The 19,732-nt window shown below is 57.2% G+C and overlaps 1 protein-coding gene and 1 long non-coding RNA gene across 2 annotated transcripts in view; one reads left to right on the forward strand and one right to left on the reverse strand.

Moving 5' to 3' along the window:
• Inpp5a (inositol polyphosphate-5-phosphatase A) overlaps positions 1–19,732 on the forward strand; it is a 169,076-nt gene that overhangs the window by 147,090 nt on the left and 2,254 nt on the right. Inside the window, 2 exon segments of the mRNA XM_047554037.1 lie at positions 6,926–6,993; positions 18,138–18,255. Of these exon segments, the coding sequence (XP_047409993.1) occupies positions 6,926–6,993; positions 18,138–18,255 (186 nt within the window).
• LOC124985369 (uncharacterized) lies at positions 13,783–15,620 on the reverse strand. The gene is made up of 3 exons (XR_007108847.1): positions 15,524–15,620; positions 14,863–14,986; positions 13,783–14,653 (listed from the first exon to the last, which is right to left on the reverse strand). It is a non-coding gene; the product is annotated as an uncharacterized LOC124985369 (long non-coding RNA).

The raw sequence follows: 19,732 nt of genomic DNA on the forward strand, positions 1-19,732 counted from the left end.
TGCTGGTCACTTCCTGTAGCATGTCTGTTGGCCTCAGAAGCCAGAAGGCTAGTGTCACTGACCTGGCTTCTGTTTGTCTGCAGGAGGCCCTGGAGTTCTCTCCACTGTCCACTTCCACCAGGGGTCTCTGACAGAGCCCTTCCCTGCACCCCTCTCCTTCCCGGGCCTCTGGGGCCTGGTGAGGCTGACTCTCCCCGGTCCCTTATGCAGACTTAGAGCTCAGTGTGGTGTCCCCAGCGGGGCAGCTCTGCTAGGGCAGCGGCTGTGGTCCAGTCCTCCTGCGTAGAGTGGCATCCCAGCTCACTTCAACAGAGGCGAGTGGTGAGCCCGTGTGGAGACCGAATGTCCAGGAGACACGGGGGCTGTGCCATGACACTGCATGGCCATCTCGGCTTGGAGAAGGCAGATGGGGTACTGTGGGCCCCCATCAGAGCAGACCCCTCAGACAGGGTCCTGGGCAGGACAAGAAGCAAGTAGAGGAGCCCCCAGAGTGGGTATGGGGTGTCCGTCGGGACAGAACATTCCAGAGGGAGCATGGACACTGGCAGGGAGGTGGCACCGGCTGCAGGAGAAGCACAGCCTGGGCGTGGGCAGTGCTGAGTGGAAGCAGGGCAAGCGTCGACTGTCCCTGTGCGTCCGTGGGCATTTAGACAGAGGGCAGTCATGAAGAGGGACGTTCTACTGTAAATGAAGTCCATGTTTACTCTGCGACTTTGTTTATTTTTAAGAAAAACAACTAGCTTGAAGTTTCAGGAGAACTTTGAATTGACTCTACGTTGGAAGTGCCTCTGGGGTGAAGTGGAGGCAGCGTTCCCTGAGGCCTGCTTGCTCGTCTGCTGTGCGGGAGGCTGGACTACCAGACTCCCGGAGCCCCGTGCGGCTCAGGCAAGGCCGTGTCGTTTTCAAAGAGCTGGTCACGGACGGCCCCTCCTGCTGTTCAGACCCCGACGTGGCCTTCAGTAGCGCCTCACGGATCTGGGCTGACTCCTGTGTGCCAGGCCCCTGCCCAGGTCTCACAGTGCTGGGAGGAATCACCCATGCCCAGAATCTGGAGCATCGTCCCCGGCAGCCCTGGGGGGACAAGATAAACGGCCTAATGAGCATGGGGGATCATCTCGTCTTCATGGTCTGGCTAAACACGCCGTGCTGCGCGCACTAAAAACAAACTACATCCGCAGATGGATGTGCCTGCGCGGGACGCAGCCCCCAAAATCCATCGCATCCTTCATCAACCACCGGTCTTGTACCCGCCTGACAGAAATTTAATTCAAGCTGGCTCCTGAAAATAATTATTGTATTTTAAGAGTAGTAATCATTGGCCGGGACATGATTGAATGTGTCCATGCCTATTGACTTTTTCTATGATTTATAGCTTTGTTTAGTCGATATTCCCATCGAAATTGTATAATTAATTATAAGTGTGGCTGTCAGGGCCGCAGGATGGAGTGCCCTGGTGAGGATTTGGAGAGATTAAATTTTCCTTGGCTGTCCCAGGGCAGGGCTTGGGAATTTTCGAAGCACTTGGCCTGTTGGATAGAGATGTTTTCTGTGTGTTTAGCAACCGCCTGAGCTCCGAGTGCATTGATTTTCCGGGCTCTTTTTTCTTTATCAGCACAGTGTCTCTGCAGCAACGGTGGAATCCGTGCAGCTGGGCGGCTCCTGACAGATACGTGTGACCAGCAGCCGCTTTGTCACTGTCCACATGCGGGTGCTGCTTTCACGTCGTAATCAAGAAGAGTGTTTACGGTACACGTGAAATTGGTTATCATGTTTGTGAAAAATCTCAAAGAGATACAAGTTATCAATCCAACAGAGTGCAGTGTAATTTCCCGTCAGAAACATGCGGCACTGATACTTTATGCCTGTGGCAGCAGTGGCTTTAGTCCACATCATCTCATGTGGATGTCTGGGCCCAGAACCTTGGGCCGTTTCCACGCCAGCAAAGCAGTGGGAACCCACATGGGGGACGTTGGGCCCCTGCACCCACACTCCACACAGTGCAGGTCCGTGGTAGTCTGTGTGACTGCCGCCACTAGATATAAAGTCCAGGAAGCCAGAGGTCATGTCTGGTTTGCTCATGGCCATTGGACACTCAGAGGGCACAGTTGTGCAAATTCAGGACACGTCTGTGTCAAGATACAGGCTGTGAGTCCATGTGGGTGACTTAAGGGTGGCATCTACCCCCAGTTTCCCAGTTTTTCTTTCAGCTTGGGGGTTGGGGACATGGGGACAGCGCAGGTGTGGTGGCAGGGTGGCCATGGCAGTGTGCAGGATGGCAGAGGACAGGGTCCCAACCCACCCCTCCTGGACTCTCATACCATCTAAGCACCCTAAAGATCCAAATTCATTCCAAATTTGTCTGCTCTTTTTACTTTACACCCTCAAGAATTGGAGGGGGAACTTTTTTAAAAACAGAAAACATGGTGGGACAGTGGCCTCAGTCTCCTGGGCGGTCCTTAAGGCCATCACTCAGGGCAGAGTGGCCACTGACGAATCCCACAAGGTCCTGACAGGAGGGAGCGGGCCGTCGACTTTCACCAGGGGCTGGCGTCCCAGACAGTCGCAAGCCCCTCCCTCCTGCTTCCCTGCGCTCCCTGTGAGGCTGTTCACTGGAGCATGAGTGGATGTCTGCATTAGCATCTGCTCCTCATGTATACGTTCAGGCAGCAGCTATGTGGGGCATGCAGGTGACACCCACATGGGTGTCCCCAAGTGGAGGCCAGAGGGAGGCCCTGGCCGCTCTAGGAGCAGACACGGGCCCCAAGGAGACTCACAGGGAGTCTGCATGGCTCTGCAGTCTCATGCTCGGGCGACTTGGGTGACTGACGATGATATCTACCCCCTACAGGTACAGGCACATATGTGTGCACATCGGGAACCTTGATGTGAAGTCATTTCTCCCTTGCACTTGTCCCCAGAGCTGGTCACGAGGACCTCCAGACCATGACCGTGTCTGCATTTGGTGGTCTGATACTGAGCACAGAGCAAAATGGTGACCGTGATCAGTCTGGCTTGTATTTCCATAGCCTCGTCAGACACTTAAAAGCAAAGCAAGTGTGTATATGTGTGCAGGTACACACAAGCATCTGCGTGTGTATGTGTGCATGAGTATGTGTGTGCACACGTGTATACGTGTCATGCGTGTGTTCTCTTGTATGTGCACATGTGTGTTGCGTGTGTGTGCAGAGTGTATGCTTGTGTATAGATACATGTCTGTTTATGCATACAGAACCCTTCAAAGAGACAAAGTGTTGTAAGACTTGACTTTGGGGAACCGGGCAGGGCCGATGCTGGAGTGTTAGGCTGGTGGGCCCTCGACTGGCCTGCCCTGTCTTCCTCACGTGCAGGTCTGTGACCCTGTGTTCTGTGGGCGAGTGCAGATGAAAAGCTGAGGTTTGTCTGCAGTTGGGGCTGGGGCTCTGGATGCCCGCGTTGTCATGAGGCCTGTCTGCCCAGTAGTCAGGTTGGGCTTCTCCTGAGTCAGAGGTTTTAGGTCCTGGTCTTCCTGGCCCTGCTAGTGACCCTTCCTCACGTGTCCCTTGACATGCCATCTCCACATGTCCACAACATGCCCACAGGAGACCCAGATGCTGGGACTGCAGCATCTTGCTCAGAGACCCCACCCTGTGGACCCTGGCAGCTGGAGGCAGGGATGCCCCACCTGAGCAGCCTCAGCATCACCTGCAGGGAAGCACCGCTTTGTCCTCAGAGCCAGTGACTCTGGCCCGGGCTCCTCCTCTGTGCACTCCTGGCCCGTGTGTACCTGCTGCTTCTCAGGCTCGTCTCTCACAGAGTGAAGGCAGTCCAGGCCCAGTGCCCCTGAGGGCTGGGCTCCATGCCATCTCCTCTGCAGACCAGGCAGGCCCCAGGCTGGCACTGCAGACCACGATATCAGGGACTCTAGGGACACAGAGGAGCCAGAACTGGGAGGGGGTTTCTTGCTACACCACCTCCACGGAATGAGGCTTCTTCCTGGGAACAGAGCTCTCCAGATGCTCCACAAGGAACCATGAACCCAGCGTTGAGCAAAAGCCTCACTCAAGGCCATCTCTGCCCATGCAGGTGTGGCAGGAGCCCCACATGTTCTGGAGATGCTGCAGGAGGTTCAACAGGTAGCTCACAGTAAGCACCCTGTGACCCTGAGGGTTCCAGCTGGGTTGGCTGTGTGCACAGGGGCAGGAGCAGGTTTCCTTGAGCTGTTCTGGAGATGGCTCTTTGGTCTGCACACTCTCAGCCTCCTTGTGAGTCCTGAGCCCTTCTCTCCTACAGCCGCTTCCCGGAGGCCTGCAGTGGAGAACACTGACTGCACGCCCTCTGCATCCCAGGCGCACGTCGGGGATGACTCCCCCCAGGGTTTCCTTGCAGAGAGCAAGGCCAGCAGGCAGCAGTGACTCATTAAGTGGGGCTGGGGCTGCCTGGCCTGCACTAATCTCTGGAGGTATAGCATCTGAGGTTCCAGAGGTTTCCTTCAAAGCGGAAGAAAAAGTACGGAGAATTAAGAGTTTGTTCCAGCTGCTTGTAAGTGTGAAATCTGGAGTGTGTGTTGGAGAGCACCCTGTTTGCTGTGCCCTCTCACTGGACTACTCCCTTGGAGAGCAGCCCACATTCATGACACGACTGGAAGTCTCAAAGGCAGAACCAGCAAAGATGAGACCACAGTTCCAAACCTCAGAGCCTGGAAAGAAGCACCCACTCGCCGCTAGTCAAGAGATATGGCCACAGCCAGGTAGGCGGCTAGGAGCTTGAGCAATTGAGTGATGGACGATGGTTGTGTGGTAGTGTCACCTTCTATCATATGTGTCATAAAATACAAAGTTCACATTGTTGAAAACATGAAAGCATCAGAAACATAGTCACCATCATGAAGTAAAGAGCCAGCGGACCAGAAAACAGAGCCTCCAGGAGCACCTGCACGGAGGCCACAACCCCACGGATGAGCCCAGGGGGGAGCGCACAGCGGAGGGAAGGACGCAGGACCTGGACACTGCGAGGGGAGCAGCAGAGACGTGGGAAGAGGGCCCACTGCTCATCCAGTAGGCTGCTTTCCAGAATCGTCCACATCCCGAACCTTCAGGAAGCACAGTGAGTCCTGAGCAAGAGGCACAAAAACTTCCCACGCCAGGATGAAATCAGGCACCAAACATAAAGGACGGGGCTCCACAGGAGCTGAGGGACATGCCAGGGCCCCCTGGGCACAGTAGGCATCAGCTTCCAGAGCAGCCTCTGCCGCTGAGCACCAAGCAGCCAGCTCTCCCTTCAAGGGTACCAGCCAGCCCCACACGTTCCACAGGACTGAGAGCTGGCCCACCTGCAGCTGTGCTCTAGAGCAGGGCCAGGTGAAGAGGACAGGACAGTCCTGTGACATGGAGGGACGCCAAGCAAGGGAAGAGAGTGGGCATGTGCAGCGATGGTGTTCCCAAGAGTCCTGTCCAAGACACAGTCACCCCCTGCCTGAACCGGCTAGGAGTCTCACACGAGGTTTGCTGCATTCCTGAAGGAAAGTCTGCAGTAAACCTGGGGGTAAAGAGGAGCCCAGTGCCCCACCTGCACTTCCCTGGACCTCAGTGTGTGTCCTGGACATCCAAGGGACTGCCAGTTGGGCAAACATCTGTTGGCCGTGGCCCTTTCTGCAGCCCAGCCCTTCCCAAGGGCTCCCATGCAGGCCTTTAGGGAAAAGCTGGCTCCGATCTCAGGTCAGCAGGTAACTGGAGTGAGCACATTTGTTCCTCTTGTTGATCATAGTGACCAAGACTGCCACGTCAGCAGCTGGCCAAAGCCAGCAGCCTCCCTTGGAATCCCATCCTCCCGAGCCCGGTGACTGCCACCTCAGTGCTAAGTGGACTGAGCGACTTTGCATGCAGAACCCGGGGGTCCAGGCCGTAACCCTTGGTGTCTGCTCTGTGACTGGCAGCTCTGAGGTGCCCTGCTGGGTCTCTGAAGGATGCTGCAGGATACAGCTCGAGGTTGCCAGTCCCAGGCGAGGCTGCCGTGTCCAGAATGGGCCTGCTGGTGTCAAAGGAGCTTGGGCTGGTCCTCCCATCCCATCGCCACAGACACTGCCTCTTGTGATGGGGATCTCGGCTGCTTCTGTTTCTGGATGCGAGTGAGGCAAGGCCCAGCCCTGCTGACCTGCCACCACCGTGAGCAGGGAGGAGGCGGGTGCAGGTGGGGGTGGCAGCCTGGCACATGGGTAATTACTGTGTACATGAGGCTGCTAATTGCACGTTCAGAGATGATGGATGAGGTGGCAGGAGAGAGTGGGGACACGGTATGGTTTCCAGGGGAGCCCCGTCACGATGCCATGGCCCCACACAGCTGTGCCGTGGGACGTGATTAATGAACAGCGTCCCAGAGGGTGAGCACAGTGACCACTGGTGGAGGTGTGTTCCTTTTGGAGCAGATGCCCTCCAGGGTTTGTGTCTGAAACATCCTGAGAAAACAGAGCACTTCACTGCTTCCTTTGTACAAAGTGATGAACTTTTCTGCCCGAGCTGCTGCTGGAACCTCTGGTGTGCAAACTGGGGGCCAGTTTTCTGATTCACTCCCATAAAGTTGACGTTGCTGGCTCTACAAGTCACTCTAGGTGTTGGGCACAGTGGCAGCCATGTCCTTTCTGTGAGAAAGCGTGACCCACTCCGGAGAGGATGACCCAGGGAGCAAGCACTTGCCCAGGTGACCTGCATGGGTCTTTGGCCAGAACGGCCAGGCAGCATGAACACTGTGGGCAGCAGAGACAGCTGGATACCAAGCCAAGCAGGCTCCTTTGGGCCTTGCTGGTGGCGTGACCTGGCGGCTCTGGGTAGCGCGGGCATCACTCTGAATGGTTGAGCTGGGTGGGTTTTCAGAAGTTACCAACATCCTTGACCTCCAAGCCCCACTGAAGAAAACCCAAGTGACTTTATTCTCTTCTTTGTCTTTTCTTTAGCTCTTGGAATTTGACAAAGAGTTGTCTGTCTTTAAGGACAGACTGTATGAACTGGACATCTCATTCCCCCCAGGTAAGGAGCACTGCGCCTGCCGGACGGGCCTGGCCACCGTTCCGCCTTCCCCAGGTGCATCTGTGCGGACCGTACCTTTTCCCAGCCTTTCTGTGTCCTGAAGAAAGAAACCAGTCAGGAATGATAAGTAGTTGTGCTATCTTCATTTAAAAAATATATTTTCCAATATGCAAACTGAAGCCATATTAGATATGCATGCATGGGCCTCAGGGTGACTGTGCTGCCGTCTCTCTGGGAGCCCCAGGACCCGACATGCATCTGGGCAGGGATTTCTGGTCCATGTGTCTTTCAGGCAACTGGCTTTCCCTGTGTTTTACTCTGACATTTTTGAAATCTATAACAGTAACCAGTTTTCTCCACACCAACTCAAGGACTCAGGGCTGTGGTGTGAAGAAAGAGGAATGATTTGACAGAAAGTGGCTCCTGAGGTGGCCAGCAGCACACCAGGTGTTCCTGAGGAAGGTGCTCCCTGGGCCTGCTGGGCACCCCCTGGAAGCAGCATGGACGAAGGTGGTGGCCTGAGGACAGGGCACCTGTCACAGTGCAGCCTCAGAGGGCTCTCCTCCCCACCGCTTCTCCTTCCTCGGGTGCAAGTTGAAATGCCCAGGGCTGGGTGAGAAGTGCCCCTGGTGCTGGCTTCCAGTGCACTTGGGAGTTGTGCCCTGATGGGATGGCACCACGTGGCACCTGTGCCTCGCCCACTTGTTTCTCACAAGGGTAAGCTGTGAACTCTGAACCCTTGCCTCAGAAATGTGCCTGACAGCCAGGCAGCCTTTCGCCCTCTCTCTATTGGGTTACCCCCGTCTGGGGCTGGCCATGAGTGGTTGAGCATGTGTGGGCTTGAAGGGGCCCCTGGCCTACACAGGACTCAGGGCCCTGTGGCTCCTGGGTCATGGGTTATTGTTAGCTGCACCCCTTTATGGGGGTGAGTGATGTGTTGCTGGTGAGAGGGCTAAGTACCCAGATCAGTGGGGCGAGATGCAGGACTTACAGGCCCCACTGGGCATCAGGGCACCTGGTCAGTGCCCAGGGCAAGGCCTTGGCACGTGGGTATGTGGTCTACAGCAACGAGACCAGAGGGGGGCCTCACAGGTGCTGTCTGAGCATGCCTGGTCTCATGCTCTCTTCCGGCTTGCTCTGGATCACAGTTAGGTGTGCAGTGAAAAGCCTAAGGTCTTTCCAGAAATGTCCTAAATCTAAAATACACTCAGGACTGCTCCTGTCCTTGCCCTGAGTGTCCCCAGTCAGATGTCATGAGCATCCCTTCTCTGAACAGTGGAGCTCTAGACATGAGGATGTCTTTCTCTGGGTTCATCTGGACTGACCAGGTGCAAGGAGACCTCAGGACCACAACAGGCTAGGGACACCACCTGAGGGCTCAGGCCCAAGTCATCACCTGCGTACCAGAAATGCAGAGCAGGGTCTGGCCAGGGTGGGAGTCTACAGGACCTCCTGTCATACCTGAGGGACAAGGGAGATCCCCCTGACCCACACAGCAGCACAGGACCTGCTGTCCACCCCTGGGCAGGAGAGGTTCAGGTCTCACAGGGCTCAGCCACCCTCACTATACTGGTATATTCTAGAATGTTGAGCAGCATGCTCTCAGGAAGGATCCTCTGTGATGGACCTCTGGAGGCACTACCTCCTGAGAATGTGGCTAGAGCCCAGACTTGCTGAGCACCGAGACTAGACTGGCAAGACGCAGGGCCCAGCGGCCCTTGCCTAGCTTGGCTGGGGCAGGAAGGGCAGCACTGGTTATTAATTGGGAGGCTTTGGAGCTAGAGGACAAGAACTGAGAGCTGCCTTATTCACCGGGATGCTGGGGTGGGCTGCATGAGGAGATGGCTGTGCCCCAGCCAGTGCCTGTGAAGTGGGATCGGTTAGTGTGGTAAGAGGGTGTGTCAGGCTTCTCCGGAGCAGCAGAACCAATAGAATATGTAGATGGACTGATGAGATTGGCTCACAGGTCAGAGGCTGCATAGCCCCACAATGCAGGCTGCAGAGCCAGGAAAACCTGCTGCTGCTCAGCCCCAGAAGCTGGAGCCTCAAAACGGGAGGAACCAGTGGTGACCCAGCCGAGGCTGAGGGCCTGGGAGCTCCCTGAAGAGTGTCTGGAGAGAGCCCAGGTCCAGGGGCTGAAGCAGCTGAGTCTGAGGTCACGGGCGTAGTCTGAGGTCAGGGCCCAGACGCACCTGCTGGAGGAGAGAGGAGTTGGCACCCGGGGGGCCTCCTCGTCCTCCACCCAGGCCTCCAGCCTACTGGACGGTGCTGCCCACATTCAGGGTGTCTGCCCACTCTGTTCGCAGTCCACACTCCAGTCATCTCTGGACACACCTCTCGGGCACACCTAAAAGTCTCAAAAGCAATAACATTGGCAATCAGAGTTGACCTTCACAAAGGGTAGCCCCCAAAGATAAGATGTCCTTATTCCTGAGCTGGGTTGCTTACTTGACTTGCCAGAGGAACTTTGCAAAGGTGATTAAGGAGAGTGTCCGTAAAATAGGGATAGTGTCTCAGATTACCTGTTGGACCCAGTCCAGTAACATAAGCCCTTAGAAACAGACAGGAAACAATGACTGTGGTGCTGTCAGCTTGGAAGGGACAGGTGACCTTGAACTGAGGTACTAGCCTCAGGGCCAGTGAGGAAAGGGGACCCACCTGCCAACATACATCAGGGACTGGAGCTGACCCTGGCCCCTGGGTAGGCCCAAAGTGATGGCTTGACTTGGGCCTTTGAGACCCTGAGCTGAGCTGAGCCCACCCAAACGTCCCCCCCACCCACCAAGAAGACTGAGATGGCCATTTGTGGTGCCTGTGCACTTCACACGCAGAGCTGTGTTGGGTGGCAGTGGCAGAAGCTGAAGGGGGTCTGGAGCCCCACACTAGCTGTGCTCTGAGCTCCCCCAGCAATGGCAGCTTGTCTGTCTTCAGTGGTCGTGGTCACCAGCACACCAGGGCCCGCAGCCTCCTCATGCCATCTGGCGGCATGTGCTTTGCCCACGGATGGAACCCCACCGTATCTTCCCTGGAGCAGGCCTTGCCACCTACCCTGATGCCCTCCTGCAGGGTTAAGGCCAGAGGCCTTTGTGAATAGACCCCTCGCTGCCCTGCAGCTTGCGTGGATTGCCCCTCAGGGTCTCTGCTTATCTTCTTTCCTGTCCCAGCCTCTGGCTTCACTGGGCACCCACGATCCAGAAGCAGCTGTGTGCCCTCACCAGCTTCCTGCCCTGCAGTTGTGCACACCTCGGGCAGTGCAGCAGCCCACGTGTTGCCTGCTGAGCACTCAGGAGATACCCAGCACCTGTTGGCTCATGGGCTTAGTTATAACTGTTTTCCTTTAATCTGGAAATAGCATTGAGGTTTTCTGATTGCAAGTGGGGATTATGGAGAGGAAAGATGCTCCAAGCTGAACTGTTGATTCCATGTGCCAGGGTCCAGTCCACAGTCAGAAATGCTTGACCTCTCTGCTCAGTTAGAGCACACAGCTGTGTGGGCCTCAACCAGAGGCTCCAAGGTGTGTCTCTGCCACCCAGGACACATCCAGGGTTCTCCCATTGACAGGGAGGTAGCCAATGATCTTCCTTCACCCAGGATGCACCTGACAGCTCTCCACTTCCTGGGATGCACCCACTGACCCTTTTCTCTTTGGTTCTACTGTGTTTTAAAACTTTGTGATCCTCCAACAGCATTCACAGGCCCCTAATGGGTACCATGTTGGGTCTGGGGAATTGTCTTTGACCAGGAAGTGGCTTGAGCAAGAAGCTTGAGCTGGGAAGACCACGGTAGTAGTTAGAGGTGCTGCTTTGTGGCTCCGTACCTACCAAGCCATGTCCTTAGACTGGCATGCAGCTCAATGGTACAGCCCATGCTTAGCACATACAAGTCCTTAGCACAAATAAATAAGTAAAAACAGATGTACTCTCAGATCACATTAAAATAGGCAACCTCAGCACACCCAATGTGCATGTGTACCATGCATGTTCTCAAGAAGAAGAAATCATGCAGATATGTGTAGGTGTGGTGTGGTTGTGGTGTGTGTAGAAAATCATGCAGAAGGCTATCCTTATGTGCATGTGATAGCATGTGTTCATGTGTGTGTGGCATGTGGGTTTGCATTTTATGTCTGTTTTCACACATGCAAGATGTGTATGAGCATGTGGGTGTGGTTTTAAGCGTGCACACTTTGGGTGTCCTTTTATGATATCCATGTACATCATCGTGTACATGTGCACACAGGTCACTTGTATGTGTGTGCTCATAGGCCCATGTAGGCATGTGCAACTACGATAGGCATTGGAAATTGCATGGGTGTGTACATGAGCATGCAGATGTACATTGCACAGGTGTGTGTGTGTGTGTGTGCGCGCACATCTGTGCATATGCACGAGTGTGTGTGAATTGTGTGCAGGTGTGCAGATATAAGTGCAGGGCACACTATACATTCTGTGAGTGTGCACACATCTGAATAGGCTTGTGTGCCCATGCATGCTTATGCACGTATGCTTCTCTATATGTGCATGGGTGTGTGTCCGTGAGTGAGCATGGGTGACTGTGCACATTTGTGCACAGTTGCTAGGACAGAGCATTCTGCCTGTTGACCGTGGTTGAGGACCTCAGCCTACACATACAGAGTGCCCCCTATGTCCCAGAGCTTGTCCTTTTTCCACGTTAGACTCATGTCAGGACATGTCTGTGCCCAATCATGCTTTGAGCCCTCCCAGTACCTCCAGGAAGACTGTGAGGATTCCATACTTGGGACTTGTCCTTGACGAGGTTTGGGTGCCTACGGGACAGTGTCTGTCCTGGGCTGTGAGAAGCAGGAACGGGATGGTGAGGCTCAGTGCCTCAGCACTGTCTGCAGGTAGCGGTAGGCCAGCAGAGCTGAGGGAACCTGCAGGCTCTTCTTCTGCATCTGTTTCTGGATTTTCAGAATCTTTCCAGAATCTCTCTGGGTTTGCTCTTTCATTCAAGCGAGTGAGTTGCAGCCAGTTGATTGGCTGGATGTGTCTTGTGTTGCCTCTTCCCCTCCTGTCCAGGTCCCTAGGCATTGTGGGAAGGACCTCCTCCCTCGGCAGCAGGAGCTCCATGGTAGAGCCTAGCACCTGGTGGCCCAGGGGATAGTGTCCCCAGTGCTGGTCCCAGGGCACTCTATAGCAGATGGTGTGAGATGACAGTGGCAGGGTTCCTTCACAAGGGACCTCGTGGCTGTTCTGCTGTTTCCCGTGGACTAGTGGAGCTGCATTCCTAAGGGACTGTAGCCTCATCAACCCACTTAGCTTAGAAGGTGCTCGTGACCTGGTGCTGTGGAACCCTCAGTCCTCCCTGATTTCCACTGAAGCCCTGGTGTCCTGGCACCTTCTCTTAGATGACCACAAGCCCAATGACTGCAGGCAGCTGGCCATATCAGGCTGCTGCTGCCTCCACCACAACCTTCTGGAGCCTTCCCCTGCCCTTGAGATGCAGGGACCATGCCTGAGTGCAGGCCAGGTGAAGGCCTCTGGGCCCTGTTTTGACATGGCTGCACGTGCCTGCCATGGGGACTGCTGTGCCCGGGCACACCAGTGTGCCATGGAAGCTGCTGCCTTGGTGGAGCAAGCCAGCAGAGGCAGGAATAAGCTGCCCTTGCACATGTTCTGTGCTGGGGTCCAGGGCGAGGCAAGGGATCCTGTGTCCCCAGCAGGCCCAGCTGCTCACACCTGCAAGCCCAGATCCAGTTTCCGCCATGCAAGTCCTGCAGGCGGGCTGGGTGCCGGTGGCTGACTAGTTTTCAGCTCTGCTGGTGTGAACATGACCTGTGATGAAGAAGACAGTGTCTGCTGTAGTTATTGCATTGGGCAAATAGCAAATAGTAGACAAGTATTCATAGGTGCCCTTAAAGGTATAGCAACGGATATTACCATTTATTAAGGAGAAGAACCACATCCCACTGAAACTGAAATTTGAGATGAAACCTGAGTCTCTACTTCTGTTGGTGGTGGGTCTGTGCGAGCTGCAGGCCTCCAGGGCCAAGAAAGCCCGCTTTGGTGTGAGCAGCTAAGCGCAGCAGGGCCTGCGTGCACGTGCCAGCTCTGCAGGCTGTCTCAGCAGAGCCCGGGCTCCTGCACTGCCTCTCCGTGGGGGCCGCGCCCTCCAGTGCTTCAGCAGACACAAAGCTCCCACCCGCCTCTTTCCAGGCTCTTCTCCCACAGATCTAAAGAGTGGAATTCACAGGACAGCAGAAGGCCAGAGTGGAAGGAGTGGGATTTAGGAGGAGCGCCAGCAAGGCCAGAGGGGGCCTGATGGGCTGCGGCCCAAGTGCTAGTCTAGGGGTTTGCATGGCACTGGGCCCACGTGCCTCGTCCAGAGTCATGCTGGCCAGTGTTTGGGAGAGCACATTGCTGGTGGCCAGCCCTGCAGTCTCGTTTAGTCTGACCCACTTCTGTGTCCTCACTGCCCAGGGGGAAGTGGGAGGTTGCTGTCCTCACTCTGGGGGTGCTGGGGCTCCAGGTGGCAGTGCTGAGGGACAGATACCTCAGCAGGACAGGTCAGTACACCTCAGGTCCACACTGGCAAGGCATGCTCTGCCCCCATGGCCCATAACTGCCCGCTGCCCCTGCCCCAGCCTCACGTGCCACTGCTCCAGGTCCAGGGCTGGGCTGCACATTGCAGATGGCCCTGTTCATCACTTTGGGACATGTCCTGGAGAGCTGTGGTCCGTGTGGGCCTGGACCCTTCCATTCTTCAAAGTGTCAAGGACCCAAAGGAGTTTTTGTATCTACTGGTAGTTTCCATAAGTTGTAAACATTTATTTATTCATCTTAACAATAATAAACTATTATGTTTCTAAATATGTTTTTACAACTTCTTGTAAGATGTGATTATTTTCCACACAGAAGGAGAAGACGAGAGGGATGGTGGTGTTTGACCGGTAGCTTTGTAGTTGGCTGGACAGGTGATGTGAGGTCCGGCCCCCTCCATACACGGAGCTGGACCAGGACGGAGCAGCTAACCTCCCCAGCTATGCCTCTGCTCCCAGAGGGCGATGCCTAGAGCCTCCCATGCCCTCTGGGAGGGTCCTGTGGACATGCTGGCGTGGTGGGCAGGCTCTGGATGGCCACACTCCCTTGCAGAGCCCATGGCACCTGCGCCAGGACAACAGGTCTCCTCGGAGGAGGCTTCAGGGCGGGGTGCTGTCAGATTCGTGGGCAGATACATTTTCCAGAGTTCTAGATTTTTCTCAAAAGCTTGAGTTTTGTCATTGGCATCAGATGCTCTCAGGGCTCCTGAGAGGCAGGCTCATCTCATCCCCTCTCAAGAGGATGGCTGCCAGCCGCCCATCTGAGGAACCCCATTCTGTCTGTCAGTCCGTTTGCAGGAGCAGCCGCGGAGGTGGAAGCTCAGGAAGAGTAGGCCTTGGTACTGTGGTCGGGCACTCGGGTCTCCTGGCCTCCACCAGCTGCGGAGTGACACCAAGGAGGAGGATGCTGGCCACATGGCTCAGGCACAGCCCTCTGCGCGTGGCGTAGGCCCCTCAGTGCCGTGCAGTGTCTGTGCCAGGAAGCGCCAGTTGTCTTGGAGGTGTTGTGAGGATTGCTAACCTCTTCACCTTCTGGACCCTGGAAGGGTCTCCGAGATCCCCAGAGGCCCGCCTGCCAAACACCAAGGACGACCCCAAACTGAAAGCAAGCAGAATGTCACAAACAGTGCCATGGATGCTGGGCACTGAAGTAGGGGCCACACAGCTGCACAGCCGCTGCCGCTCCAGGGTGCACAGACAAGGCCCTGCAGCAGAGCAGGGCTGCCAGAGCCTCGCATGCCCTTCCCTGCCAGCCAGCCCCCCCCCCCGGGGCTGGCGTGGCATTGAATGCCCCTTCTGTGCCAGCACCTTGTCTTACGCCACATGTCAGCAGCATGATCTGCATCTGCTCGTCAGAACTCTCCAGAGCACCGACCTCTTCAGAGGATGTCAGAAGGGGAGCGGTCAGCACCCAGCTGTGGGAAAGCAGTGCCTGTAATGGACAGACCACAGAATAAGATCGGGCTCTGGCATTTGAAAAAGACGAGGCTGTGTGTGAAAGAGGCTGAGGCCCTGGACAGCCAGCAGGTGGCCTCTCCTGGAGCACCTGCTCTCATTAAGGGCTGCGAGCACTGGGACCGGCACCCCACTGCCTGCAGATCTGAGCTGGCCCACGGCAGCAGGGCAAGCCCTGCCACAGCCCTCCCGGGAACAGCGACATCTGTGGCTGGCTGAGCCCTGGCTGGACTCGGGCTGAGGGTGCCAGTGGTGCGTAGGAGGCCCAGCGGGAGCCACGTCAGCGGCCTCAGCCCCTGCGGCTGCCTCCTCCTCCAACCTGGCCACCGCCCTTGCTGCTCAGCCGCTTCTCTGGTCTCAGCTGCAGCTGGTGGCAGTGCAGCTGGGGTGCGTGCGCACCAGCACTGCTCACTGCGACTCCGGGCCTCCATGGACGTAGCGTTGTCCAAGTGAGTGCTGACGGAGGGATACAGCCTGCTCGATGCTCCCAAGGGAGCCGTGTCCAGGTGTTTACCAGGTGAGGGCTGGAAGAGGGGGTGCCCTCCCGAGGTCAGCAGCCTCGCAGTCGCTTACTGGGCTGTGGTCCGGAGGCATGGAGCCGTCTGGCCCTGCCGCGGGCCTGTGCTTGCCTGGGTGTTGTGGCCCCAGAGCCATGGCAACGCTATCCAGCCCAGCCGCCCAGGCGTCCACCCAGCCAGAAGCAAACAGTCTGCCCACATCCTGAGGGAAGCAGGAGGGGCAAGGAGGAGGCTGTGGGCTGGGAACACAGGTGGGCGATTGTTCATTTTATCACCACCGCAGTTAACCGTGTGGGGCCGAGATAGGGCCAGCGTGTCCTGCCTCCCGCGGTGCAGGTGTGCGTCCCGGTAAGTCTGGGTGCGTAGCCCTGCCTGCCGGAGTCCTCAGCGGGGCTTCGCCTCTCCAGCCAGGCATCAGCTTTGCAGTGTGAGTGGAGGGGTCCTGGGACCTGTGTCTACACTAGCCTCCCAGGCCCCCCTGGGACCAGAACCTCTGTGTGCACCCCACAGTGCAGGCGAGGACAGCCTCCACCTGGGACTCTCCCATGGCAGCCAGAGGAGCCAGGGCACAGTGGACCCAGGACTTGGGGTACGGCTGGGTTGACTGCACAGGGAGTCGTTCCTGCCACCCCAGCCCGACCCATTCTGTGACCCAGCCAGAGCCCTGTGTGTCCAAGCACAACCACCCTCAGGTCCTGTCCCTGCAGCCAGAGGGGTGGCCCTTGCCTTCTGCCAGCTCCGGCTTCACGGAGCACCAGCGCCCAGCACTGCAGCGCTCTCGAGGAGCAGAGCCTCGTTTAAAAGCCACCGCCAGACTTCAGACCCAGAATGCCCTGCGTGGGGGCGCAGGCCGGTGCAGGCTCCAGGGCACCCAGACCCAGCTGCCCACAGCAGGCTTTCTGCAGCTCCCATGCCTGGAGCGATGGTCTCTGAGCGCACAGGGCCCAGTTCTGCGTCCTTCTGAGCCAGCTCCTGCCAGTGACACGGTTGAGGCCAGGCTTGGTCGGACCCTGTCAGGCAGTTCAGTAGCTGCACACTAGACCTTGTCTGGAGAGAGCCCGGGGACAGTAACTGGGATGGACAGAGCCACTGCCCACTAGACCTCACTCCTGACGGGAGAACTGACTCACAGCTCCCGGCTGGGCATGCTTTCGTGGAGACTTCTGTCTGTGGCTTGAGTCAGTAGGACCCCTGGTGCATGGAGAGGCCTGCTGCCCAGTCCTCGTGGGGGACTTCTAGTGGAGGTCATACCCACACCCTCCAGTCCAGCTCCTGAGTGCCTTGTGCCCCCTTCCCACTGGTCTCCTGCCTGCTGTGGGGCTGGCTTAGTTCAGTGAGGGGCAGACCTGGGCAGCCTGACTCTGCAGCCCTAAGGGCTGTGGGCCCCCTGCTGCCATCCCTGGACGGCTGCAGCAGAACGGATAGGGCAAGACGTGGTCCTGGCAGGGTGTCCTTCCGTCACGGCCCGTGTGCAGAGACGAGCACTGCAGCCAGGTGACCGTCATTCTGAAGCTGTGGCAGGGACAGGCTGTCAACTGCTTGTTCTCCCTGGACAACACGCAGGGGTCTCTAGTGTCCTGTGTTCTTAGAAACAGTGTTGTTACAGTCGGAGTTAGGTGGATTTTGTTTTTAGCCAAATCTGACTCCCTGTGAGAGGCTAGGGTCACAAGCCACAGTTTCTGGGAGCATGTGCTGAATCCCTCTGGGGAGCCAACAGGAAGTGTGTTCTCCGAGGGGCTCGCTGTTGGATGAGTGAGGCACAGGGGTGATGTGAGGTCCTGGGGCCTCGCCAAGGGCAGTGGTGAGGCGCCAGGCCCGCAGGTATTCAAGCCATCCCAGGAGCCCACAGAATCAACACCTGGCAGTGCCCAGGGCATCCTCAGCCTGCAGAATCAATCCCTCTTCTCTTCCAGTAAAGTTAACAGGAAGAAGCCCATGGAGCACGTGCCATCCTCTGCAACTGCTATGTGACCTTTTAAAATCACCTCGGAAAAAACACAGTAACACAGGCTCTAGAGTCTTGACCCTGGCTGTGCGAGCAGACGCACCACGCCTGGGGGGCATAGTGGAGCTCGGAGATGTTTTCGCAGCCAGCCTCTCGAAGTAGGCAGCTGGGGAGATGAACGGCAGCGGGCTGGCTGTGCCTGAGGTGGACACAGGGGCAGGGGGCTTCCCCTGAAGTGCAGCTCACACATCTGGGGAGCCTCTGGGCACATGGAGACACAGCGGGGCTGTGCTGGGCCAGAAGGAACTGTGCTGGGGATGAGGCAGGTGCCTGAGGCACAGATACCTGCCCCCAGGATGATGCAGGGTATGCTCAGCACATGGGTCAACAGGCCCGAAGGGGCTGGCACCTCTGAGCTCCTGGACCCTCAGATGAGCACTGTAGCCACTGGGTCAGGTGGAGGAAGCGTATGCCCTCCTGGGTTGCCTTAAAGCCATCAGTAGACCCTGTGCAGAGACTATTTGATAAGCAAACTTAAGCTGTGAGTTTGGCATTATATTCTAGAAACTTCTGTGTGTGCATTCTTTCCCTGAGTAGCCAGCTTCCCTTTGGAATGCTGAGGTGGCATGGACCCCGGGGTGCTGCTGACCTTTTCCTCCGTGTCTCCCCAGCTACCCGTACAGCGAGGACTCCAGGCAGGGTGAGCAGTACATGAACACCCGGTGTCCAGCATGGTGTGACCGCATCCTCATGTCCCTGTCAGCCAAGGAGCTGGTGCTCAGAGTAAGTGGAGCTCCCTGGATCAGCCACTGGGAGGCACAGAGCAGGACTGGGCTTCAGGGCCAGGTGGATGAGCTGCTCGCCCGGGGTCACTCTAGGCGGAGCCCTGCCTTGCCCTGAGGTGAGCTGAGCCAAAGCACGGGCTCCTCCTGGCTAGTGCTCAGGCCCCAGTGAGGGCCGCTGAGTAGACTGTGCACACGGCCATGGGCAGGGGTCTAGAAGTCCCAGCTTCCTGCCTCCTAGAGTTCAGGGCTCCAGCCTGCGGGTGAGCACGTAGGCAGTGAGCTCGGAGGAATGTCTGTCGGCTGTTGTGGTCAGCAGTCCACGCTGGGCTCGGGGTCAGAGACGAGTGGGTGCTATTCTGGGAGGCCATGGGGCACATGTCGGGGAACGTCCAGGCTGCATGTGGTTCCAGGGTTTTCCCACGTGCTCACACCAGAGTGTTTTCAAAAGGCCAGCATGTGAGTCTTGTCACCCCTCGGGGAAGATGCGGCAGTGGGAGTTGAGGACTCAGGCCAGGACAGCAGGCTGCTCGGGGTGCTGGCTGCCATGGCATGGGGCAGGAGGTTGTGGTCTGGGCTCTGTGGGCTCTGCCCCTGCCTGGGCCCAGAGCAGCATGGGAGCCCTGCTGACCAGCCCACCTTAACCTGAGTTGCTGCGAGCTGCCATGTCTGTGCCCCTGTGCTAGACAGCACCCCCAGGTACTCTGTGTGCCCTTGAGATGCCCCCAGGCTTGCTGGCCCTACTGGCCCTCCTCCTGAGGCCCTGCTGGCCTTCTCTCTGAGTTGCTATTCCTCCCCACCCCTGGGGCACAGCAGGTGCTCAGTGTCTGGCCCTGGGAGGGACCTGCCTCCCACAGCCCAAGTTGGAGACAAAGGACTCTGAGCAGAAGCTCTTGGATCTGCTGGGAGCTTGGGCAGGACAGAGGGCTGACCCAGGGCAGCTGTGGCAGGCAGCCCTGCCTTCTAGCCTGTGGTCAGAGCATGCACCACTGTGACTTGCCCTCACCCGGGCCGAAGAGAGACCACCTGGGTTCTGGCCAGCAGCCTCCAGGCCCAGGGGGAGCAGGGGGTCCTGCTGTGGCCCATTGGCCAGGATTGGCTCATCAGCCCTGCAGAGACAACACTGCCAGCACTGGACAGAGAATAGGGTTGCACAGTGACTCAAGATGGGCATTTCACTGTTGGCTAGAAGGAAATGCTCAGGGGGCTTGGCTGGGGAGTGACCACTGGCACCCACCAGGAAGATGTCCACGGCCAGGAGAGCTGCCTTCCGTGCTGAGCCCTGGGTGTAGCCGAGGGCTGGCAGGACCCTATGCAGCTGGGCCAGAGGTATAGGCAGCACCAGAAAGGCAGCATTTGTCCTGTCTGACAGTTGGCCACATCTCCCCTGGGTCTCCAGACCCAGGACTCCACACTTTAAATAAAGTCACCGTGGGCTCTGCTCCTGGCCTCCACTGAGGCCATGGTGCCCAGGAGGC

Source organism: Sciurus carolinensis, chromosome 5 (assembly GCF_902686445.1).
Source record: "Sciurus carolinensis chromosome 5, mSciCar1.2, whole genome shotgun sequence".
Classification (NCBI taxonomy): Eukaryota; Metazoa; Chordata; class Mammalia; order Rodentia; family Sciuridae; genus Sciurus; species Sciurus carolinensis.